General features: G+C 39.0%; 1 protein-coding gene across 4 annotated transcripts; it reads right to left on the bottom strand.

Annotated features, from left to right (window-relative positions):
* Positions 1–5,436: 5,436 nt before the first annotated feature.
* On the bottom strand, positions 5,437–25,152 carry arhgef37 (Rho guanine nucleotide exchange factor (GEF) 37). 4 transcript variants are annotated; one of them, XM_056770352.1, is made up of 13 exons: positions 25,075–25,152; positions 22,460–22,742; positions 19,842–19,971; positions 19,317–19,464; positions 18,355–18,554; positions 18,122–18,252; positions 17,671–17,775; positions 17,301–17,414; positions 11,488–11,805; positions 11,128–11,256; positions 9,527–9,722; positions 8,926–9,095; positions 5,437–6,753 (listed from the first exon to the last, which is right to left on the bottom strand). In XM_056770352.1, the coding sequence occupies exons 2-13, from the start codon at positions 22,733–22,735 to the stop codon at positions 6,544–6,546; spliced, it is 2,127 nt and encodes a 708-aa protein (XP_056626330.1). In that variant the 5' UTR covers positions 22,736–22,742; positions 25,075–25,152; the 3' UTR covers positions 5,437–6,543. The 4 variants fall into 4 exon arrangements, with proteins under 4 accessions (XP_056626330.1, XP_056626328.1, XP_056626329.1 ...); XM_056770350.1 differs by having other exon boundaries at positions 24,807–25,128; XM_056770351.1 differs by lacking the exon at positions 25,075–25,152 and adding an exon at positions 23,887–24,043.

The following is a 25,152-nucleotide window of genomic DNA, read 5'->3' as shown; positions in this document are numbered from 1 at the left end:
TATAACATATTGGACATTTCACATTTTATTGTACTTATAGTACTGCACAATTGAGGATTTATATGTTCAGCCTTTGGTTTATATTTTTGAGATATGAAGAAATTTAAAAGAGTTGAGAGTTAAAATGAGCAAACAGCCTTTAAATGTTTTAAAATGAGAGATAATCTTACACCTAGGTAAACATTAGCCAGTTTGGTTCGTTTTATGTTTAACACGGCTTCATTGTTTTTATTTCCATTTAACCATTGCGTATTTACAGTAAACACAAGGGGACTATTTACATGTAAATCACATTACAATAAGGGCAAAGCAATAATTCATGTGTCTGCAAGACGCTTTCCATTCGTGCAAAGGGGCTTGTTAAACAAAACGGCAGAATTTGACAAAGAAATGCCTTCATCCGCTATAAAGTTTCCACTGCAAGTCTTAACAGGTGTTTCTGGCATGTCGAGCCAAAGGTGACCGCCGCTTCTCAATTGCATCTTGCTCATACACAGAGGACTGGAAGCTGTTTCTAAACCTCGTTCTGGTCTGCGGTTATCGCATGTTACCCCACGAGGAGCCCTAATCTCTCCGGGCTTCATTGGGCTCTAGTCTGTGACCAATGACATTTTTATCATGCTAGCATTCCGGGACTGTCTGCGCTATTGCGCAGTTGACCTTGAGCTTCCAAGCAACCTTGTAAGTCAGGAGGGCAGCTGGCACAACGAGTGTGAAAAAGTCAGTTTAATGAGATGGATATGAGATCCAGGACCACATATGACTTAATAGTTTAACAAATTCGCAAAATGAGGAAGCTGCTCTCGGAATGAAGAATAATTAATGGTGCTTGCTCAAGCAAGCGGCACTATTTCTATCACTCATACTATTACCATAGGGTTAGGAAGTTTAACTTTGGCACGTAACTCACTCGACGCTGCTATGCATACTGATGAGTGGAAAAAATGCTTATATTGAAGAAGGGACCCAAGTGATATCTAGAGACCAGAACGTCCCGTGGGGGAGGGCCCTTTTCACATGGGGCTGAGGACATCCACCCCAACAGCTGCACATCAATCTATACACTCACTCTTAGAATTAAAGAAATGTCTTTATTTACTCACCCTTGTCTCATTCAAAACCTGTTTGACTTTCTTTCTTCTGCAGAACATAAAATGAAGTATTTTGAAAAATGTTGGTGCCCCAACACCTTCCATTGCATGAACACAAAACTGCTGAGACATTTCTCAAAATATCTTCTTTTGTGTTCCACGGACTAAAGAGTCATATACAGATTTTGAATATTTTTTTTATTGGGTAAAATGTCCATTTAAAGCATTTAGATTTTGAGATTCCCCTGAATACCCATTCCGATTTTCTTCTGAAAAGAAGTAAAAAAAAAAAACAAGTGCATCAAGTTTTTATGACATTTTCTTTTCCAATAATACCAAATAGAATCTCGGCAGAAAGGTTTACTTATGCTTTCTAGATAATCGTTTAATGAAACCATTGTTAATAGTGCCCTCCATGGAGTTTACATGGTAGATGGTTATGTGTTATACTTTGTTTTCTGTTAATCTACTCTAAAAAAGTTTCTCCAAGCAAGTTCTCAAAACACTACCCCGCGTCTATCTAAACAAAACACGGAGTCCACCAACAACAGCTGAACTCAATTGATGCGTCTATGTTCTCCATGGACCCATTAAGGTGAGCATAAGAAATGCATTTTATCTTCAGAGGAGCAACAACCTGCGTATCTTTTAAAGTGATCGAAGAAAGAACAGACTGTCATCTGTACATGACAACAGGAAAATTGGACATAACGAACTGTGAAAGGTCACGAAAAATATTACCTCTGTGGGTGAGCGGATGGGTCACTTCATTCCCATCGTAATTAAGGTCTCCATTTGTGGCTCAAACTTTCTTTATGGCTATAATCTATCTTGTGTGTTATCGAACAGATAGGACAGGGTCTGTAACCAAACTGCATTATCATGCTGCACAGACAGTGGAAAACCCCTACACTTTCTTTAACATGCCATTCAATGAAATTGAGAAAAAAACTAGCAAATACGAGGGCTAAAATATGGCTGCTTATTGACTCTTGTGTCTCATGACTAGTTGTCATATACGTGTTTTGAAGTAAGCATTTTGCTACTGAACACATCTATTAACATTTGGATTTTGGTCATTTAGATTACATTACTAATAGATAGGTGTACTTTACAATTTTGAGTACCATTTCAGATGTTAAAACACTTTTTTTATCTGTGTTCAACAAAGATAGAAAGTCTCATCTGGCATGCCATCTGGTAAACAAAATTAAAGCGGAAAGTTTTTTTCGAACATAAATAACTGTTTTGTAACAACTTTTCTTAGTCCCTTATTGGACAATTCTCCCAGAAAAGCACGCAGCACGCCACAGGAGAGCAGGAGAAGGAGCATGTGCAGACATTTGTAAGCAGGAGAGAGAGAGCATACCTTCGCGAAGTTCAGGTGTTTTTGTTTTTGAACGAATATCTTTATTATTATTATTATATATGTAAGAAAAAAAATAAAACCCATGAAATTGAAAATCCATGCTGTCGGGCATAGCACATTTGAACTTAACATGAATCCGTGAACAACAGCTTGCAAGTTGAGCATCAAGCGTGATCTATAAAGAGTCTTATCAAATTTCAATCCACTACATACGCTTTCAACTAGAACGAACATGACCCCTAAACATAACATAGAAACATGTTCCATCCCTCCACACCACCCACTGCCCTATAGCTCAAAAGTTCATTGCGCCTCCCAATAGTCCTTGACATCATTGACATTAAGGGCCAGCACTGTTTACAAGTGTGTAAGGTGGAGGAAAACAGCAACCTATAGAGTATGAATGAGAGTGGAGAGTGAGTTTCCATACGTTTCAAAACACAAAGGCTGCACACGGTGTGGAAGCATGGTGCAAAAGAAACCGTGAGTTGCCCATGATCCCAAAAACACACACAGTAGCACTCAATGTAATCGCCCAAACAAAACAGCAGAAGTGTGCTCCAATATGCCTTCTTGTTGAGAAAGTCACTCAGCGTGCCAAGCCGTCAAACCCACAATCATGCTATAGTGCCCACTGTGGATGGAAGTCCCAACATTCAGAATCCTCGCTGTGAACTGACCGCTCTGATTTATTGACCCGGTTCTGACTTGCTTGTGAGGGACTGGCTCCGTGAATAATTGGTCCTACACTGAAAGGCCAACAGGATTTATGGAAGCCAAAGTTCAGCGTTCCGATGTTCATGTAGGTCAACACGTAAACAATCAATGATAGTTTTTCTTCCAGAAAGTCTCATTTCCAATACAGTGTGTATATATACCAATGCATACAGTATTTACGCATGCTTATGAATGTGATTGTTTACAACAGAACAAAGTTTACAATTCAGCTCTGTGTAAAAAATTGACTTCATGTAAATACTCCACTATAAATACCCACTGATGTCCGATTGGCATGACCGCCTGGGCAAGAAACCTCTGAACTTAAGTTTTAGAGTTCAGTCCTATAATCAGCTCTGTGATCTGCTGAGTTGACATTCTGTCAAACACATACAGATACACTCAGGTCATTGAAGAAGGCTGAGGAGGAGCGCCGTTTCATGGGGAAAGCGGCTCACATTCATCCTCGCCGCATGAGATTTGCTTTCCTAAGATCGCTGTAATGAAGGGCATCAGCTGCTCTTGTTTTCTTGCTGAACTGAGATCGTCAGTTAAGGTTAAGTTAGGTTGTAGCTCGTATGACAGCACTAAAACAATCATGGCACCGATGCCATGAGGCTAAATACAGGCCCGGTGTAAAGCCGGACAAGGCCATGGCGTCTATTTGTGTGTCTATCCTTGACAGATCCTGAGGTATGCTCCGCCATCCACAACCACAGGCCCTTGGCTCCGAGAGGGTTCAAGTCTGTATACCCAGTAAACATCTTCCTGGCTAGGGAATGTGTTTTTGCATTCCTCAATTAAGGAGATCAGCTGCCCTTCAAGAAACAAAGTGTTAGATCTTATCTTCCAATTAAAATATCTAAAAGTGTTTGTAAACAATATTTAAAAAATCTATTTAGTTGAGAAGCACAATTTGCATTTGATATTAATTTAAATGTAATTTATTAATTTAAAATCGATCTAACAATTTTATTTTATATTAAGGATAATATATCACATAACATGTTGTTTTAATGATTGGGTATATTTTAACAAGAAAAACAATATAAAAATGGGGAATTCCATGCAACGTTCAATCTTACCATGACCTTGCCATTTTTATCAAAGGTTTTTATTATACCGATTCAAAGTTTGGTGGTTTAAATACTCACGCAATGTCTCTTTTATCTTAAAATGTCTTATTTTTCTTTAAAGCATGATTTTCCATAGTCAGGTAAGTATCGCCTTTAAAATTGTCACATGCATAACCATCCATATTCCCCATACATGGGCTCATACAATCCAAAATATATCAATCTTAAGATCTTTGAAGAGCCATCTCTTCTCCATTTGTTGGGTATTCTTGCTTCTGGGTTGTGCATTTTAATTCATAGAAACTCTTGTCTGTGACGTAATGTTGTCACATCCATAACACATCATGTTTGTTCCCTTTTTTTATTTGAAAACGTGTGTACAGACAGATATTTTCTCATGTCTAGATTAATGGGTTTACCAACATATTGGTAATAAATACATTCTCTGATAGTTTATATTTCAAATTTTTACTAAAAATGTCTTGCCTCCACATAGAAATTACATTTCTTGCAGACTTATAAAAGCCTTCTGCGTGGCTGTTCCTCTATTTTCTCTCACACACATAGAGAAACTGACAATGGAGGTGGTGTTCATTCTGTTGCTCTCCCACTAGAAAGACTTCCATAATACGTGATGTACACCTATCTAATGGCCGTAACATTTCCCCGTAGTTCCTCACCTGATATCGAGAGTGGGTCCCGTTCACTGTATGCTGTAATGTGAGAGACGTCATCACCTCCCAGAGGACGGTGAGGAACAGAAGCTGCAGTTCTCATCCGCTCCAACAGGAGGAGCTGTGGAGGGTTCTTGCCGAAAAGAAACTATTTTTAGCTTACTGACTGAATAGAGACATTTATTTATAGAGCTTTGAATCTTCTGTCGCAGAGAGGAAGCAGTAGCTGCAGGGGTCCATTGCATCAAATCTCTGCTGATAACCAGCACTTAACGGAGGGAGGAGCGATTGACTGGCGGCGTTCACGCACGGTGGACCGCAGCGTCGCTGCTCTGCCTGAAGCATGGAAAAAACCCCGCCATCATCAGCCCTACCGTGACATTTGCCCGTTCTCAGAGGAATAGCTGCAGTTGTGCTAAAAGCAGCCTGAGAAAAACCTAATGCATTTCTCCAAAATAAACCTCTGAAATAAACTCAGGCTGGTTCACATCACGATTCAACTCAACAAATTAAGAATGAAACAATTTTATGAAGATTGTGACATAAATAAAAATAAATAGGTTTATATACATAATACAGAAGATGCAGTGGGATATTGGGAGAACAGCAGGCATGTGAGGTAAACCGTTCCCCGCTAGATTCCTGGTAAGGCGATTGTGAGGATCAGATGAATAATATATGATTCTGTTTGGAAGGATTAACAACACTGAATAAGGTAACAGTCTTCACAGATGATACTCTGGCGCCTCTGGTGGACAGCATATGCAACTGCAGGCAAGCTGCAGCATCAGATCTTTGCATATAGGTCAAAATGTTCATCATGGAGGTTATGAGATCACCAACACAAGAACAATGCAGTAGTCTGAGGTGAATCTACTTGTTGGTTAAGAATAACTTAATTTTACACAATTATAGTGTTTTTAAAGTCAATAAACAGCGGCCCCACCTTAATGTATAAATGTCAGAAAACATATGCTTCCTTAAAATGAATTCTGCTTGGTTTCATATTTTGATATCTAATGAAATGACATTCATACAGTCACACTGTTGCGCCTCTGTACAATCGACACTGAAGATACAAAGTTTCCAAGATTAAAAGCATAAAATCTGAAATAAGTCCAGTGTGGTTTAACTCATGATATCCACGTCCAATTTTTGTAGCTTAGCAGTTGAATACACTCTGAGTTTGACGTCCATCTTGGCTAATACTAGTCCCAAAGAAGCTGTACTTTCCACGTTTACAGCCGAGTTGTGGATCTGGGTGCTTTAAAGGATGCGCTTTAATGGATTTCTGTAATCACAGGTAACCGCATGTTCCTTAGATGCAATCCATGTGCAATCCAAGACACAGCTTGTGTCTCATTGGCTAAAATTATCTCTTCTGTTAACATCCCCAGGCAAAGCTAAGTTCAAGTGTACGGGCGAGCGCTCCACAGCGATGCCAGAGCACCAATCCAGTTCAAACATCATTGGAATAAAGCACCAAACAGCAGCCATCCGCCCCCTCACACATGAAGAGCCCTTCAGTGCTTCTCACAGCCCATGTTTGTTTGGATGCTGGATAAAACACTCTGTATCAGCAGCCGGGCAGGTTTCATTATGGGTATTTTCCAGTGCTAGCGATATGGGAAAGTGGGCGATGCGATTAGGGCGGGCAGGACGGCAAGGTAGTTGGACGGGACGTAGCCCCTTTGGCCTTGCACCTCCACTAGACTCCACTCCTTGTTACCACGCTTATCGTGAGGTTCAACCACCTGCACTGGCTCACCCGCCTTTAGAGAAAGCTCATGGCCGCTCCTCGCCGTGAAGCCGTAGCCTGCATACACCTGGGGTTGCAGAAGAGAGTTTGTGTCTCTGGTCAGTATGATATAAAAGAGACATTTCTAAACAATACAAAGAACAATGCAAGATACATGGAGCCTTTCAAACGCACATAAAAAAACAATCATCCGAGACTATTATAATCAGTTGTTTAAACTCTTAAAATCATTTTAGATGTAAATGTTAAGTGGTCTTCACCGTTAGAATTTAATAAGAAAGGAGAATCATAGGTAGTCCTCCACCTTGTGGCTAAAAGCGGTAATGCTTCATAAATCAAGTTTATTAGTGGCACTTGCTAACAGGAATCACCATTACTGGGTTTTAGACATCTGCCACGGTTACCACTAAATCCTGCTGAAACCGAACTGGTTGCGATAATGCATGGTTTTGATTATTTTGTTGATGCGTAGCTTTGTCTGTGAAGCACGGCTCTGGGATCAGTAGGAAATGCTGCTCGATCCAAATCGAAAGCCAACAGGATCACAATTCTTATGCTTTGGATCGCCGTATTAATATTAAAACGCCAATTTCTTAACGCCACCGTTAAATAAGCGCCGCCTGGTGCTAAATTAACGTCATACGCCGCCACGCGTTTAAGTAACGCCGTGCACCGATCGACGTTATGTTAACGTCACTTAAAATGCAAATTTATTAGCTAATATACATAGCCCCCCCTCTTCTGGCCTAACTTTGTGGAAAAACAAAAAAATGGAAAGAAATGAAAGAAAAACCCGCCGAAAAAGAAAATCATATAACTAATGCAGTATGTTCCAGGAAGCTATGTGTAAAATGTGTAATATGTCAAATTAGGTCAAGTCATGATTAAAGGTAGTTCACTCCCAAACCAAAATTTCTGTCATCATTTACCATTGGTCCCCATTGACTTCTATTATATGAAGAATGACAAAGTTAATGTGGACGAATGGTTTTCTGTTACTAACTTTCTTTCAAATATCTTCTCTTGTGTTTATACGGTTTATACAGTAAGAGAGGTTTGAGAAGTCAAGATGGTGGTTAAATGATTACAAAATTCTCACTATGCTTATGCGACATTCAGTATAATTCTTTGCTAGTCTTTGCTAGACTAGCAAACTGCACATCTTGTTGAAGAGAGGTGTGACACAAGCTAGGAAAATAAATGAAATAAATAAACTTGGAGATAGATCACCCAAAAATGAAAATTCTGTCATCATTTACTAACCCTCTTTTCCTTTCAAACCTGTATGGCTTTCTTTCTTCTGCAGACCACAAAAGAAGATGTTTTGAAGAATGTAGATAAGTGAACAGTGGTGGCAGCCATTGACTTCTATTGCATGAACACGGAAGAAAGAAACTCATGCAAGTTTGACATGACAAAAGGTAATGAGTAAATGATGATAGAATTTTCATTTTTCACTATCACTTTAAATAAGATAAATACGATACTATTTGTTTTAGCCGTGTCATATGACCCCTTTAATTTTTTTTGGAATTTACATAGATATAAGGGTTAAAATTTACCTAGAATATTGTCAATTTTATAATGAAATTATTGACAATTTTCTCCATGTTTTGGGAAAAAAAACTTTTGAATTTCAGTTTGTGTGATGCCAAAACATTTTATTGTCATATTGTGAACCATGTTTAGGTAAAACGACTCCAAACTAAAAATCTACAATACAAAAACACCTTACTCTATTTTGGAAAACACACCGAGCTAAGCTAATTTTTTTAAATATTTACTGTTAAATGTCAGCTGGTTGAGATTTCCCATTAAACGATTAGACAACTTCTTCACTTTCACATTGATAAACAAACTGTAAATGTTCTTTGTAAAAATCAAATTTTATGGATTCCACATTCTAATATTTCAGCTTTCCAACACATGATGGCAAAATGATGTGAGGCCTTGACAACCAGATCACGCCAATGAATGAATTAGCGTGTATGTGTGTATGGGCGGTGGTGATGGAGCATGTCAGTTCTTCTGACACCGAGAGGGAGTTCATTTCTGTTCCCATTACTGAATTCACAAACGCTAATGTCTGTGTGTGTTATTGATGATCATGAGATACTACAGACCTGAGATTGATCTCAGGCTTTATTCTAACTGACACACAAATCAGACAGTGTAACTAGGTGGCCCTTATGACCTGTCGGTCAGAGCACAACCGTTTCCGGCCATGTGTGTCACTCACCTGAAAACAGGGCGTGGTTGGGGTAATGACCAGCGGCTGCTCTCCAGGTGAGTACGAGTGTCTTCGGGGTCCTGGACCAGTGGGTGTGACGTTCAGATGAGGAGATGGGGGGTCAATAGTCATTTGGTGGTATCGGGTCAGCTTTGAGGCCGGCACATATCCCCTCGGTCCTTTGGAATATAACAAAACACAATCAAGTCTACAAATCTGCTAATTTAAATGTTTTTGTTGATCACATCTGTGAAAGCAGATTTAAGAGAATGTAGTAATCACGATTAACCAGCAGATGTCACTCACAACCAAATGATTAAACTTTTAATATCAATTACACAGAGAAAATGTTATAAAAAAAAATGAGTGGATTGTTAACTGGAAAAAAAAAAAAAAACCAAAGCATTGCCTAATATAACACTGTGAATCAGTTTTGAAAAAAAAACAGACCTGAAATACATGAAAGAATGAATAACGTAGGATCGGTTTTTTCAACACAATAAAAAAAATTCAATAACACCGTTTGTTCGATTAAAGCTTACTCCAGAGCAGTGTTCTTTACTGCAGAGCATTGTGACCTTTTCCAAAGTGTTCCATGTGTCAACTTTACCTCCCCCATCAACCAGCCAACGTCTGCGGTCTCCACGCGTGTCCATCTGGCTGACGACTGCTACAAGCTCTCCCTTGTTGAGGGTCAGGTCAAGATCACGTGTGCCCACCACAGGGCCTGTCAGCTGGTAGATCTTCTCTGAGCCGTGCTTGAGTGTCAGAGTTGTCAAACGCCTTTCAGAAACAGGACTGAGTGCCTGGGATGTACCAGATATGATACAGAGAAAGACTTTAAGTTTAGGACCTCATCAGCTACATAAAGCAGCATGAATTACATTTGGAAAGCAGACTTTTCAATAGTGGATGTATCATTTATGGTTTATGTGAACTTTAGTGTAGAAAATTAAATTGAATGAGAGGAGTCAGGAAAGGTCTACAAGCTGGAAATTAAAATGGATAGTTCACCCGAAAATGAAAATTATGTCATGATTTACTCAACCTCAAGTTGTTTCAAACCTAACAAAGACACAAAACTTAACCTTAAAAGATCAAATGAGTGGTTTATGTGCTTGAATGTTCTGCCTAATAAACTTTCATTGAAAGCCATTGCCAAGCTTTACCAGCTGAGCTACATAAAATATTATTGCTAATATGATTTTTGTTTGTTGTTATGAACTTGTGGATGAGTCCAAATGATTATCCGTCATAATCGACAGCATCTGTGGCACACTGTTGAATATAACAAACAATTTTTGACTTGAATTAAACCCCCCAAAAAGTCCATGAACTGAATGAGGTCCATAAAAAAAACAGCAGTCACATTGCTGGAAAGCTTTGATATGAGGAACAGAGACAGGAATATGAGAAGTACTCCAAAGATTAACATTTGTGATCTACATCCTGATCTCTGTAAGCAAACACTCGGCTCTTCTGCAGATTACAGACTCTCTCTGATTGATCATCCTGCCTTCTTTCTAACTTCATCACATCTGATGTCTTTATAATGGTAGACATGTATGGTATCGATTAAAATCCGCTGCCAAGATGCCCATCAGACTCTTATTATCATTAATGACAAATGTTGCGACATCAGATGTAATGATGATCTACCACATCACAAATTGTGACATAATGACAACAGAACAACAACAAAGCTCTGAAATATGAAATATTACATTGGAGCCGCATCTACTTGTGTCATCAACAGAAGTTATTATATTATTCATACAACATGACAGTCTCATGCCTTCCATTTAAAAAGCATCCCAGGATGAGTTGAGAGAATGCCAGAGTCACAGCGTACAGCTGGAATTGAGGCAAACAGTGGCCGAAAGCTAAAAATTATTATTTAACATCCATGTGAAAATAATAAAACCAATAGGCGTGTCCAAACATTTGGTAGCGATTTTGTTAAACCTTACTGACTAAAGAACAGCTGTTTATGACCATGCATAAAACATTTACCCCAATATTTAATATATTACCCCATTTAAAACGAATGGATGGCAAAACACATGAGGGCCAAATAATATCAAAGTGAATGAATGGTTGCATTAAGCTCTGAGTTTATTCCATCACTGTCCACAGGCAGCAACAGGCGTTGGGGACAAACACGTCTCCACCCGGCAACAGACAATGATGTGTCTCTGTGTTGGAACTGACCTGCACAATGGGAGCATTGAGGTCCTCTTGAAAACTCTGACACAGATTCTCCATCCTTCTCGAACCATCCAGCACCGAGATCTCTGCCCACTTCCAAAACTCTCCATCCTCCAGATAACTGTGTGAGAGCTGCCAGGAGACAAAGGAGGATTCATGAACACTGCCAGTCAGCGAAAAGCTAAATTTAATAACACTTTTCCATCCTCACGATGTCGCAAGGAATGTTCAAATGCTACCTGATTTTAATAGATATTCAAGTATAACTTATAGCATGAAGATCAGAACAGTGAAAGGCATGACTGACGTGAGTACATTAACATATATACAGAATATACACTTCTGTATCACCTCACACTGTACCTGATGGGTAAAGCTAGTGGCTAACTGCTCCATATCAACGGCCATGTCCCTCTGCAGGCAGCTGAAGGCCTCCAGTGTGGCCCACAGGATCTGCAGGGCTTTCCCGTTGAACTGAGGCAGCTCGGTCAACAGCAGAGTGTTTATGGTCTTGTAGGTGTTGGCTATGGCCTGTTCCTCATAGGTCAGGCTGCTCTTCTCCTCGATCGGCTCGTAATCGAGCAGCTTGTCTTGACGCTTACGAATAAGGTTGCGCGGCCCTGCCATCAGCTCCCGCAGCGAGCTCAATGGCTTGAGGACTAGAGTCTTCAAACGCTCCTCCTAAATGAAAAAGTCATAGTGGAGAAAAAATAGAGAAGTACGGTAGGTATGATACATGGGGTTTTTCCAGCAGGATTGGTTACAGCAGGGCTAGACATTGATGAATGGGGAAAACCAAAGTAAAGAGCTGGGGGATTGGTAAAGAAGTGGATCATGAGAAATACAGCAACTAAAGTCTGGAAGACTATTTATATTGACACAAGGGGAACAAGTCTCAACACATTCAGTTGTGTACTGAACCTGTACCTGACTGTTAGTGAGTGAAATAAATCAGTGCAGAAATGATGGTTGAGGAAATTATTACATTATTATTATACATTAATATATAATTAAGTACAATTTGTAAGTACAAATTTTAACTACAGTCTGTGTTCTTCTCACCCAACTGTTAAGAATGTTACTGCTTTCAAATGCATAGAGACTGTGTCTGTCCCCCGAATAATACAACCAAATAATAATTTATTTAAAAGTCAGAGAAAAAATCTTATCATGATTAAACCAAAAGACAATATATTTAATGAGCAAAACCAACGCCTAAAGTTTGGGCTACTTAATATTAGATCACTAAATTCAAAGGCAGTTATTGTAAATGAAATGATCACAGACAACAGTTTTGATATACTTTGCCTCACTGAAACCTGGCTTAAGCCAAATGATTATTTTGGTCTAAATGAGTCTACTCCTCCAAGCTACGGTTATATTCATGAGCCACGTCCGGTTGGTCGAGGTGGTGGTGTCGCAACAATATTTAGAGACTTTCTTACCGTTACTCGGAGAACAATGCATACATTTAAATCATTTGAAATGCTTGCGTTGAACATAACAGTTCCAAACAAAAGTAAAAAATCATTGGTCTCTCTTACATTGGTTACTGTGTATAGACCCCCTGGGCCTTACACTAATTTTCTGATAGAGTTCGCAGACTTCTTATCGGATCTATTGGTTAACGTCGATAAAGTACTGATTGTTGGAGATTTTAATATCCACGTAGACAGTGCTAACGATCCATTAGCTGTGGCGTTTAAAGAACTACTAGACTCTTGTGGTGTAACACAATACATCAATAGACCTACTCATCGCCTTAATCATACCCTAGACTTGATTATATCTCACGGAGCCGATCTAACCAATATCGATATTATACCTCAAAGCGACGATGTTTCCGATCACCATCTTATAATATGTACACTGCGCACTGCAGAAATCAGTTGTATATCTCGTTATCGACAAGGTAGAACAATCACCTCAACTACTAAAGATAGTTTCGTAAAGAACTTGCCAGATCTGACTTCTCTAATTACCTTTCCAACGAATATAAAATTGCTCGATGACATGACCAGCAACATGGGCACTATTTTCTCTAATACATTAGAAGCGGTCGCACCTATGAAGTCAAAAAGAACATAGCACCATGGTATGATAACACCACTCGCGCCCTAAAAAGAGAAACGCGTAAACTGGAGCGAAAATGGAAACAAACCCAATTAGAGGTCTTTAAAATTGCATGGAAAGAGAGTGCAAGCTGTTACAAAAAGGCACTAAAAGCAGCAAAAGCCGAGCACTTCCGTAACCTCATAGAAAATAACAAAAACAATCCAAGGTTTTTATTTAGTACAATTGCTAAATTAACAAACAAACAGACTCCACCTGACCTGGGTATTCCGCCGCACCTTGGTAGCAATGAATTCATGAAATTTTTTACAGAGAAAATCGAAATAATACGAGACAACATAGCTAAAACCAAACCTCCAAGTTTGTCGGAAGAATTAGTTTCAACCGTCAGACAAAAAGAAAAGCTAGAGTGTTTTTCTCCTATAAATCAGGAAGATTTAATTAAAATTATTGCAACATCCAAACCGACGACATGCTTATTAGACCCCATTCCGACTACTTTATTAAAAGAGTTACTACCTGCTGTAATTGAGCCCATTTGTAACATAATCAACTCGTCTATTAATCTAGGACATGTCCCAGGACCCTTTAAACTGGCTGTAATTAAGCCTCTTATCAAAAAACCAAATTTAGACCCAAATGAACTTGGAAGCTATAGACCGATTTCAAATCTCCCGTACTTGTCTAAAATACTAGAAAAAGTAGTGTCAACTCAACTGTGTACCTTCCTACAAAATAATGACATGCACGAAAAGTTTCAGTCTGGCTTTAGACCGCATCACAGCACTGAAACTGCGCTCGTTAGAATTACAAATGACCTTCTTATTGCTTCAGATAAAGGAAACATCTCACTCTTAGTCCTGCTTGACCTTAGTGCTGCTTTCGATACTGTAGACCATAAAATACTACTAGATCGTTTACACCATTATATCGGTATTCAGGGACAGGCACTGCAATGGTTCAGATCTTACTTAACAGACCGATATCAATACGTCCATTTAAATGGGAAATCGTCAAATCTTACGCAAGTCAATTATGGATTACCACAGGGATCGGTTTTAGGACCCTTGCTTTTCTCCATATACATGCTGCCCCTCGGCAACATTATTAGAAAACATGGAATTAGCTTCCACTGTTATGCAGATGATACTCAGCTATATATCTCATCAAGACCAGATGATTCCTTTAAGCTATCCAAACTGGCAGAGTGCATCGAGGACATAAAACATTGGATGACTAGTAATTTCCTCCTTTTAAACTCTAGCAAAACAGAAATATTACTTATAGCACCAAAATTAAGTAAACCGAATATCTCCGATTACAGCCTGCAAATTGAAAGCTGCACTGTTACTCCAACAAATACAGTTAAAGACCTAGGCGTTATATTAGACGGCAACCTGTCATTTAAAAATCACATCTCAAATATCACAAAAACAGCCTTCTTCCACCTTAGAAATGTTGCCAAATTACGAAATAGTTTATGTGTTGCAGACGCAGAAAAGCTTATTCATGCATTTGTGACCTCACGGCTTGACTATTGTAATGCTCTACTTAGTGGTTGTCCTGTATCATCGATAAACAAACTACAGTTAGTTCAGAATGCAGCTGCCAGAGTTCTTACTAGGTCAAGAAAATACGATCACATAACCCCAGTTTTATCATCGCTTCACTGGCTACCCATTAAGTATCGCATTGATTTTAAAATTATTTTAATTACTTACAAAGCCCTGAACGGTTTAGCACCTACTTACTTAACCGAGCTTTTATCACGTTACAACCCATCACGCTCGCTGAGATCTCAAAACTTAGGACTTTTGACAATACCTAGAATAACAAAATCCACCAAAGGTGGACGAGCTTTCTCATACGTAGCACCTAAACTCTGGAATAGCCTTCCTGATACTATTCGAGGGTCAGACACACTCTCCCAATTTAAATCTAGATTAAAGACACATCTTTTCAGCCAAGCTTTCACTTAATGCATAGTTAATGAACAGCAGCTACGCTAATTATTCTCTTTATTCTCTTTCCGCCTCTGCCTCGGGATGCCCATCCCGAGGTAGGAAGAAGTTCCACCATGTCCAGACGACCGACAGATGCCCATCCCGAGGTAGGAAGAAGTTCCACCATGTCCAGACGACCGACAGATGCCCATCCCCAATTTGAGATTACACCAGATACAGCTGCAGACTGACTGACCATCCCAGCTCCATCTAAGGCAATTCCACCAGCTGCCAAGAGAAATATGACCATCGGACCATCCCAGCTCAGACCACTACATCCCCAACCAAGAGCAAAGACGGACTATTTGTCTTATTAATGCTGAAGTTACAATATTTGGTATTAAATGCTAAACTAAAATCACATGTCACCAGTCTGAGTGCAGCTATGACACGTCAGAGGGGATCTGGCCCTCCCGGTTGAGCCTGGTTTCTCCCGAGGTTTTTTTCTCCATTAATAAATCATTGGAGTTTGGGTTCCTCGCCACAGCAGGGCAGTGTTGGCCTGCTCACCGGGAGACTGCATTCATTCATTTATTTATTTAGAAATTAGATGTTATTTATTAGAATGAACTTACTCGTTGTATAAATACCATGCACTGTGCTGTGTTTTAACTTTTCTGTTTTTCTTGTTTGCCCCTGTAAAGCTGCTTTGAAACAATACACATTGTGAAAAGCGCTATATAAATAAACTTGAATTGAATTGAATTAATTATACCCAGGAACAGTGTTGGGTGTAACTAGTTACTAAGGAATTAATTGCTGAAATGTAATTCCTTTTCCCTTGAAAAAGTTAAGAAAGGGATTACTCTTATTTCTTACAGTTACTTGTGATGTAATTAAAGTAAATACTTTGTGTAATATACACTCACCTAAAGGATTATTAGGAACACCATACTAATACTGTGTTTGACCGCCTTCAGAACTGCCTTAATTCTACATGGGATTGATTCAACAAGGTGCTGAAAGCATTCTTTAGAAATGTTGGCCCATATTTTTAGGATAGCATCTTGCAGTTGATGGAGATTTGTGGGATGCGCGAAGCTCCCGTTCCACCACACCCCAAAGATGCTCTATTGGGATGAGATCTGGTGACTGTGGGGGCCATTTTAGTACAGTGAACTCATTGTCAAGTTCAAGAAACCAATTTGAAATGATTCGAGCTTTGTGACATGGTGCATTATCCTGCTGGAAGTAGCCATCAGAGGATGGGTACATGGTGGTCATAAAGGGATGGACATGGTCAGAAACAATGCTCAGCTGGGCCGTGGCATTTAAACGATGACCAATTGGCACAAAGGGGCCTAAAGTGTGCCAAGAAAACATCCCCCACACCATTACACCACCACCATAATTGCATTAATGAGAAATTGAACAGGTGTTCCTAATAATCCTTTAGGTGAGTGTATGTGTGTGCAATAGTGGAATTGACATCAAAATCAAAGTCTAACTTTAAAATCTGTGCTTTAACGTATGATTCTCACAATTGTAATACTTTGGTAAATTAATAATAATACTTTGTGGTTTTATATTATTTATGTGAATGAATTAAAAGAGCCATTTCATGTTTATCATTGAATCACTTAACAAATCAAGGTTGATATAGGATATAGAAAGTAATTAGTAATGAGTAATTAACTACTTTATAGAGAGAGTAATTAGATTACTGTACAAATTACTCACTTGAATTGTACGGATTGGAAATGACACTGTTTTCTTCTTTTTTTTAAAAAAACAAGGGAAAAGGCCAAACTAATTGCGCCTATGCTGTTATTAAAACCGAAAGCTTTATGCGGTCAAAGCTGGTAGTTCTATACAAATGCAAAAACAATCCTGGAACTAATGTCTCCAATTTAGGGGAACACAGCCATACAAGAGGTGCAATGAAATTGAAAGGCATCCTTATGTCATGGCAAAGAGTGCAGTTTATTGTATTAACACATTAACGCCCTCCGGGGAGAAGTTAAAAATGTGCCAAGGTGGTCAAACTCAAAGTTATGCAGCTAATGTCTATAATTTCACTTGGAAGACTTTATAAACCACACAAACAAATCTTTATCACTTACAAATAGGAATGCTTCATTAATCTATAAAAAGGCTTACATATGTAGGGTATATCCACTGTCTGAGTGCCACTGTAATTTCTTTTGAGAACAAGGCGGCTTTCTCGCCTTCCAGATCAAGATCCGCTTCCTCTGGTCTGCAGCTGAGGAACCTCTGTTCACAGAAACAAAACTCAGATTAATAAATAAATCTTTACAATCATAAATTATACATTCTCTTATAGATTCCTTTCATTCATCAGCTTGAAAAACTATAGAAAATGTGTAAGAAGTTTATCTCAGGGCATGCTTGGCTACATATTGAGGGAACACCAAAACAACTGCGACCATTGACACTTTGGTAATATGTAACAGCTCAATATGATCCACAATAGTACATCGAAGTCAAAAGGAATTATTTCTTTACAAACCTGTAGATGGTGAAGGTAGGCCACCATGTTATCATGGAGTTCTGAGATGCCCTTTTCCAGTACAAAGAAGAAGCCGGCAAGGGCATCAAATTCTTCATCCTTCAGCTATGACACGATAAAAAAAATCATAGCATTAGTATAACAGAGGAGGTTTACCCATTTATATTCTGTCATCAAAAGACAGAATAGTAGGGACTGATTGACTCGGTCACCGTTTACTTTGATTGCATCTTTTTCATGCAATGGAAGGGAATGGTGACCGAGTATGTAAGACCTTAACAATTAGCTTTCTTTCTGTTCTGCACTAAAATGAAACCCAGACAACTTTAGGGTAAAGTAAATAATGACAAAATTATCATTGTTGAATGAAATAAGTTAAAACTGTACAAACACATTAACATTTACATTAAGTGTTTTTCTTGTGTGTAGTCTTGCTTTATGGCACGGTTACCTTTGGCACCATTCCTGTCTCGTGCTTTATGTACTGGCTGAACCGAGCTGTCTTTTTGGCAATGCTGTGGCCACTCAGCCGATTGATCTTGTCCCTGATTGTCAAGTTTTCTGTCTTCTTATACTTATCAGCTTTGAGACACAGAATAACAAATCAACACAATTCAATGAACATCAGAGCTAAAGCACATTATTGTACAGTTGTTTATATATTGTTCTTATTCAAGTCCTCACCCACTTCACGGAAACGTTTATATTCATTGATCCGGCAGTTGATCTGGACAGCAGTGTGAGCGGTGTGCTCCAGGACGGAGTAAGCAGGGTGTCCAGGGTCTGTGTGTTTCTGCATGGTCTGTAACAGCAGGGGATAGCGAGCGATTCTCTGAACAGGCATCACCAGGAAGAAACTCAACGTTGATGCGTTCACTTCAGGCCTGAAGACAGAAAAAATTGTTTTGGTTACACTGACTCTCTCAATAGTCTTAAATTGTCAAATAACCAGAACAAGTGGTACAAACAGAATCAGATATTTAAAAATATTTTGAAATGGATAGTTCTGACTGGACAACTACCCTTTAAGTGACAGTTCACCCAAAAATGAAAATTCTGTCATCATTTACTCAGCCTCTTGTCATTTCACACCTGTATAAATTACTTTGTTCTGATGAACACATTGAAAGATACAGTTGAAAGAAAAAGTATGTGAACCCTTTGGGCTTACTTGGATTTCTTCATAAATTGGTCATAAAATGTGTTCTGATCTTCATCTAAGTCACAACAATAGAGAAACACAGCCTGCTTAAACTAATACCGCACAGACATTATACGTTTTTCATGTTTTTATTGAACACAACATGTAATAAACATTTTATGACCAATTTATGAAGAAATCCAAGTAAGCCCAAAGGGTTCACATACTTTTTCTTTCAACTGTATTTGGAAGAATGTTAGCAATTTTCAATTCTGTGACATCATTGACTGCCATAGTAGGTCAAAGTAAATAGTAGTCAAAGGTGCCCCAGATCTGTTTGTTTTCCTGAATTCTGTATAATATCTCACTTTGTATTTAACAGAACAGAGAAATGTATACAGATTTAAAAGGGTGATTAAATTATGACAGAAATTAAATTTTTGACTGAATTAACCCTTTAAGCATTAATAATTCTAGGAAAATCTGATATTATTTATGAATTTACGCAGATGACTTGATGATGTTAACCATCTCTGCCCACAGAGACTCTTTCTGTTTGTAGCTGTTCTCCAGAGAGGTGATATTATTGTAGTTGGCCAGATACTCTTTATAAGCCATCTCTATGTCTCGAGACAGGCTCAGGAATGAGTTACCTGAGAAGAGAAAAAAATCCTTTATAAAATGGATGGAAATCCCACAAATTCTTGCATTATTTATCTGTAAAACGTTTCTCAGTGGACCAGCTACTATAGGTGGGATTTGAAATTTTTGTTGTACTTCTTAAATTTGTTCTTTCATTTTAACAGCAATACTTTTCAACAATCTTGACTTCACACGAACTTTTTATATAAAATACAGCATGATTTGTACAACATAATCCTGTAATTCTTGTAATGCAGGTTTTGGATTCTTCGTTTGTGAGATCAGGAGTAAAACATTTAGCTGACTTGACGAGTGGGTGTGACACGTGAACGTCTGGAGAGGAAACCGAAACTGAACCTGACATTCCAGTCTGCCCAGCTGTACTCACAAAGGATTTCCAGGTATTTTGGGTTGCTGTGCTGTATCTGTGCCTGGTCCAGAAGGCTCAGGAGTCTGCTAGAAACATCCATCACTTCATCTATGTGCTGGAACATACTGTCTAAGTGTGGAGCAGAAGGCTGCAGGGAAAATATTCCATTATATAATAAAACTACATAATGTTCACAAAAAAAATTATTGAACCATTCAAATAAGAGGAAGAAAATTAATTTGAAGTTCTTTAGATTTTGCAATGCAGCAAAATCATAAATTTGCACAGACACGCATTTAAATAAAGCTTTAAGTGGGATCTTTATAACCTCTTCAATAAATACAGCCATTAATGTAATGTATATAACAGCCTTTTTCAGTTTAGAGTCCGTGTGTGAACAGTTTGTTATAAAGTGTGTGAAACTTACATTTACCTTTCAATTTATTGTTTTGGCAGATGCTTTTTTTTCAAGGTTACTCACACCAGTTATTAGTGTTGTTCCCTAGAAATCACACTCATGACATTTTCAGTGCTGTAAGGCTGGTGCCAAGGTGTCCACACCAAAAGGGCACCACATCCCGGGAAACAAAGAACTTCATCCAATACAATGAACATGGTGTGCATCTCCATCTCAGACAGCATACAACAATGAATGATGATCACCAACTCACACCTTTACATCCGTTCTCTTCTCCCCCTCTCCTCTCTCTCTCCAACTGAACTCCGAGCAATTCAAAGCTCACCCATGAACTGGATTTGACAAATACAATATCTCATATAGAATCTTCACATGCATATTTGTTATCATTTGAAATGTCTCCGTGCGATTGGTACAATGGTCTCATATCCACAACTGTAGAGCAGATCATAACATAGGTTTGAGGCTTTAAAGCTATTCTGCTCACTGTTGAGGTTGTGTCTGCATGCATATGCCCATTTGTGGCTTGATCAGATCAGTCCTTTACAATGTAAATTGTTGTTGTGTGGAGGAAGGGTATTTGGTCTGAGTATTTAAGGGAAGCTGGCAAAATGTTCTGGGGAATTCTTAATAAGATGAGCCCCCTAGTGCTGTGTCTGTCTTCAGACATACAGCACTGTGTTTTTTTACAAATCGCATATTTTTCTACTGTCAGCTATACGTCTTAGACTCGTAGACTAATCTTTGAGGATTTGATGTTTTGTTTTCGTATTCTCTGAATTTAATTGAATTGTAATTGGCAAGAAACATTTACCTGACTAATAAATTGTCATGTTTGAAATTGTTCCGCAGTATTCTGAATTTATAAACACGTTCTTATATTATGTATTCAGTATAATAATTATATTGTATCCCGTTACATCCTTGTTACCGCAAATCCCCGCTCAAGTTAGTAACGGACTAGAATCCTGTCTAGGTGGAAAAGACAAACCAGCTGAGAATTTTAGAGATTCGGCTAACAACTTGGCATCAGTTTAAGTGTACTTAGATCTTAGAGGCTGTTAATGTGAATTTCCGTTTAGAACAACACAAGGGTTGTCTGACCAATCTAAATAGGGTAAGTCTCAGATTCTGATTACAGTAATATTATTCCAGTTAAGTGTACATGGAAAACCATGGCATGATTATATAAAGCTGCCATTAGAGAAGGTAAGATTGGTCTATCTATCGCTGTGGAGTGGTCATGACCTCTGGCTGAAAATAATTGTTGCTTGTGATTAGGTGTTAATAATCTAGGCTGACCAAAAAAGGTGTGTTTAGCAGCGAGTTGCATGGGGCAGCCACCTAAATGTTACTGGTCTCTTACAAAGACTGGCGAGTTTGTGACCGTGAGATCCACGTATAAACGGCCGGCGGGAGACTCTAAGCAACATAAGAATCGGATATGTGAATATAGTTTGGAGTAAAGCGGGATAATCAAACAATGACCCAAATTGCAGGGTTATTATCACACATAATAATCAAATACAAATTATATCATTCAACAAGGTTTTCCTTTTTATCTTTCGGTGTCAGATAAATAACGCAATTCTAAAAGAACATTAACTGTAACAACCCAGAGCGCTGGAAAGACAGAACGTGCGCATGCCTTCCCCATGCCCTTTGGACTCTCCTCACATTTTTCACCACCTTACAGTGCTAATTCAATGCTCTACAAAGTGAACTATAGGAACAAATGAAAAGTATAACAAAACAGTGTTTACCAATTTTACATGTTTACAAAAGCACAATATGTGAGACTTGATGTAGCTCAACAGGTAGACAGTGCCGCTGGCAACACCAAAGTCCAGTTTGATTCCCAGGGAATACACAAGCTGCTGTACTTAGAGTTCATCACAAGTCACTTTGTATGACATCATCACTAAAGGTGGAATATTAAATATTGTTTTTCTCTTACTCAAATACAATCATAACTCATGCAGTTGCTGTCGCTTCACTCCACATTCAAATACTTTGTAAAATGAATTGAAATATTGATAGTAAATGTGAACAATCGTTAATGAGAACAGCAAAACATTATTTGGGTGGTGATGTAAAAAATGAAACATTTCCTGGTCTGTTAAAGCGCAGAATGCTGTGCCAACAACAGATTTGCCGGCTAAGTGAATCCATAAATTTTACTGCCAATCTTCGTACATAAAAGTGCATTTGCGGGTACCTGTAGTTTCTGCAAGTTGCTGTGAATGGTGACCGTGCAAAGTTGCAGATTTTTCAGGTAGTTTTGCTCCGTGTGCACCAGCTCCTCTATTGCCATGAGCTGTCTCTGAGCTGCCCTCTCTCTGGCAGCTGCCTCCTCTGCGGCAGCTCGTGCCTTCCTTTCCTCCTCCTCCGCAGGCTCTCCCACAGTGTCATCCATCTCTTTAGCTTCTTCTGCCTGTTCTTCATTCTCCTCCTCTAATGTCAGGATCACATTTGCCTTTAGAAAATTCGCCATAGCGGAGCTGTCCAAGATACAGAGAAGTTTAGACTGCAATATTGGCATGAACATAGGTCCAACACAAGACTCAGGAGAAAAACAAAATCAATCTCTTAAGTAGCTGAAAGAGCAATAAAACTCATCTGCCGTATTAAACTGTTTCAGGTGGCAGATTTTATAAGCTTTATTTGAAACAAATTTAAAAACTGAATAGATGCAGTTTAAATTCCCTCTAATTATGCCGGATGAAATCACCATTTTAAGACATTTACATTTACATTTAGTCATTTGGCAGACGCTTTTATCCAAAGCGACTTACAGTGCACTTATTACAGGGACAATCCCCCTGGAGCAACATGGAGTAAAGTGTCTTGCTCAAGGACACACTGGTGGTGGATGCTGGGATCGAACCAGCAACCTTTGATTTACCAGTTCAGTGGCTTAACCCACTAGACCACAATCTCCACATTAAGATCATTCCTTACAACAAAAAAGACAAACTGATCCTCAATCAAGCTCTTCCTTCAAGAACGTGTACACACATAGGCCAGACCCGTCTGTCACACATTTACAAGACCACCCATAAAGGAGAAGTAATCATCCTTAAGGACTAAGCGATTTGCATTGTTGCCTGCCCGGGGGAGGAGGAACACCATATGTCCGAAGAACCTCTTCACTTTAACAAAGATGTTACTGAAGTCAATGACTGGTTATGATTTCTTCGTAAATAACTTCATAAAGATCTCCAGAGGAAAAATAACAACAAAACCAAACAGCGTTTAAAATCCAGAAAATGACATTTGTGCAAGCACTGAAGATAACCAAAGGTTTATTGCACATCACCCACACAATCTTTTACAATCCCAGCTACACCCTCATGCAAATAACACAGTAAGCTCAACAAATAAACAACGGTAAGCAAAAACCTCACCACATTCTCAACCTTTATTACAGAAATAGAAGTGCTTCTAACAAGTGCTCTGGGTCCACATGCTCCAGCAGAAAACCGCAAACTCAGCAAGCAACGCGGGGCTTACGCTGGCTGACTGAAAGAGCTGTAATAGTGGTGCAGTGCAGTATGACAAACCCCTACTTAAGAAAAACTACAGAAATTACAGGTTTACAACAACACACCATCCTGAGTCTAACACAACTGAAGTGCTTATTACCTTTCTAGATGGAGAATGACTAATCCCGGATGTCACTCTTGCTGGAAAACCGTGGTGTGGGTCTGGGCAAAGCCTGGCACATACTCTCAAACTAGTTCTCAGACTAATGCAAGTTTGTCCACTGAGTCAGAATACAGGGCCTCATGTGGCACGGGTGTGTGAGTGAGGGGGATGGGTGGGTCAGCTGGGTGGACTGAGTCAGGGGGAGGTGGGATTTTAACAGGATAGAACCATTGAGAATACACACGCATTGATGAATAAACAGACTGACACTGGGAAGGAAGTGACGCCTGCAGAGGCTAAAGCTGATTGGACAGTGGCAAATCAGACGAGTTCTGCACAGTTTCAACTGCAATAAACAAAAGCTCCATGTGGTCAGGAAATAACTAGACGACCTATGTTATGTTATGTAACTATTTACAAGAAACTATGACCAAAGGATAAAAAAGATATGTAATTAATAGCATTCAAACAAGGTCCTGAAAATGTCAAAATAACAAACAAACAAGCTGATGACATCAAAGTGTTATGTTGAAAAATGGATCTTATTTGTTTTGCAGTTTATTTTGTAACATATCACTGAGACACAGAGTAAAGTAAACACGACACGTCCTGTTGAGTTTCAGCATAGATTAAAAAGACACAACAAATAAGAAAGCTTCCACAATGTTATTCAAGAATATTTAGTCGGTTGTCACGTGACTGAAACACAATCCCCGAAACATATACGGATTCAAATAAAATTGTATATATATTTCAAAGTAAAAACGACACTCGATGTTTCTAAGACAATAACAAGACAAATTATACATACCTGAATAAAAGCGGGTAAAAATATTAAGATTTAACGTTACAGTGTCAGTTATGGTTGACACAACGTTAATGCAACATTTAACAATAATGTCTACATTTAAGCTCACCTGCGCTCTTAATTGTGTATATCTAAAGCGTAGCTTCCCCAAAGGAGTGAAACGTCATACACTTGTCCATCTTTAACCCCTCTGTAAGAGTTTATTGTGTGGAAAACGCGGATGTCGGATGTATCCTTAAAAAAAAATCAATATCAGCTGCTGCCGAGTTCGCACAGAACAGGTTCACGCACAGGCCGCACGTCACGCATTCCGAGCGTGCCGCGTGCTATGAGCAGCAGTCATATGGAGCATGATGTCATTGCATTAGCGATCATACCGGCAGAGTGTAATTTGAGAGGCGTTGCATTCCTGTCAAGGAGTGGTAATAAAGATGTCGATTAGTCGTGCGGACTGC

The sequence above is a fragment of the Triplophysa dalaica genome, chromosome 16, assembly GCF_015846415.1.
Source record: "Triplophysa dalaica isolate WHDGS20190420 chromosome 16, ASM1584641v1, whole genome shotgun sequence".
NCBI classification, from domain to species: domain Eukaryota; kingdom Metazoa; phylum Chordata; class Actinopteri; order Cypriniformes; family Nemacheilidae; genus Triplophysa; species Triplophysa dalaica.
Note: the sequence above shows the minus strand (reverse complement) of the source record. Positions and strands in the feature narration are given on the sequence as shown.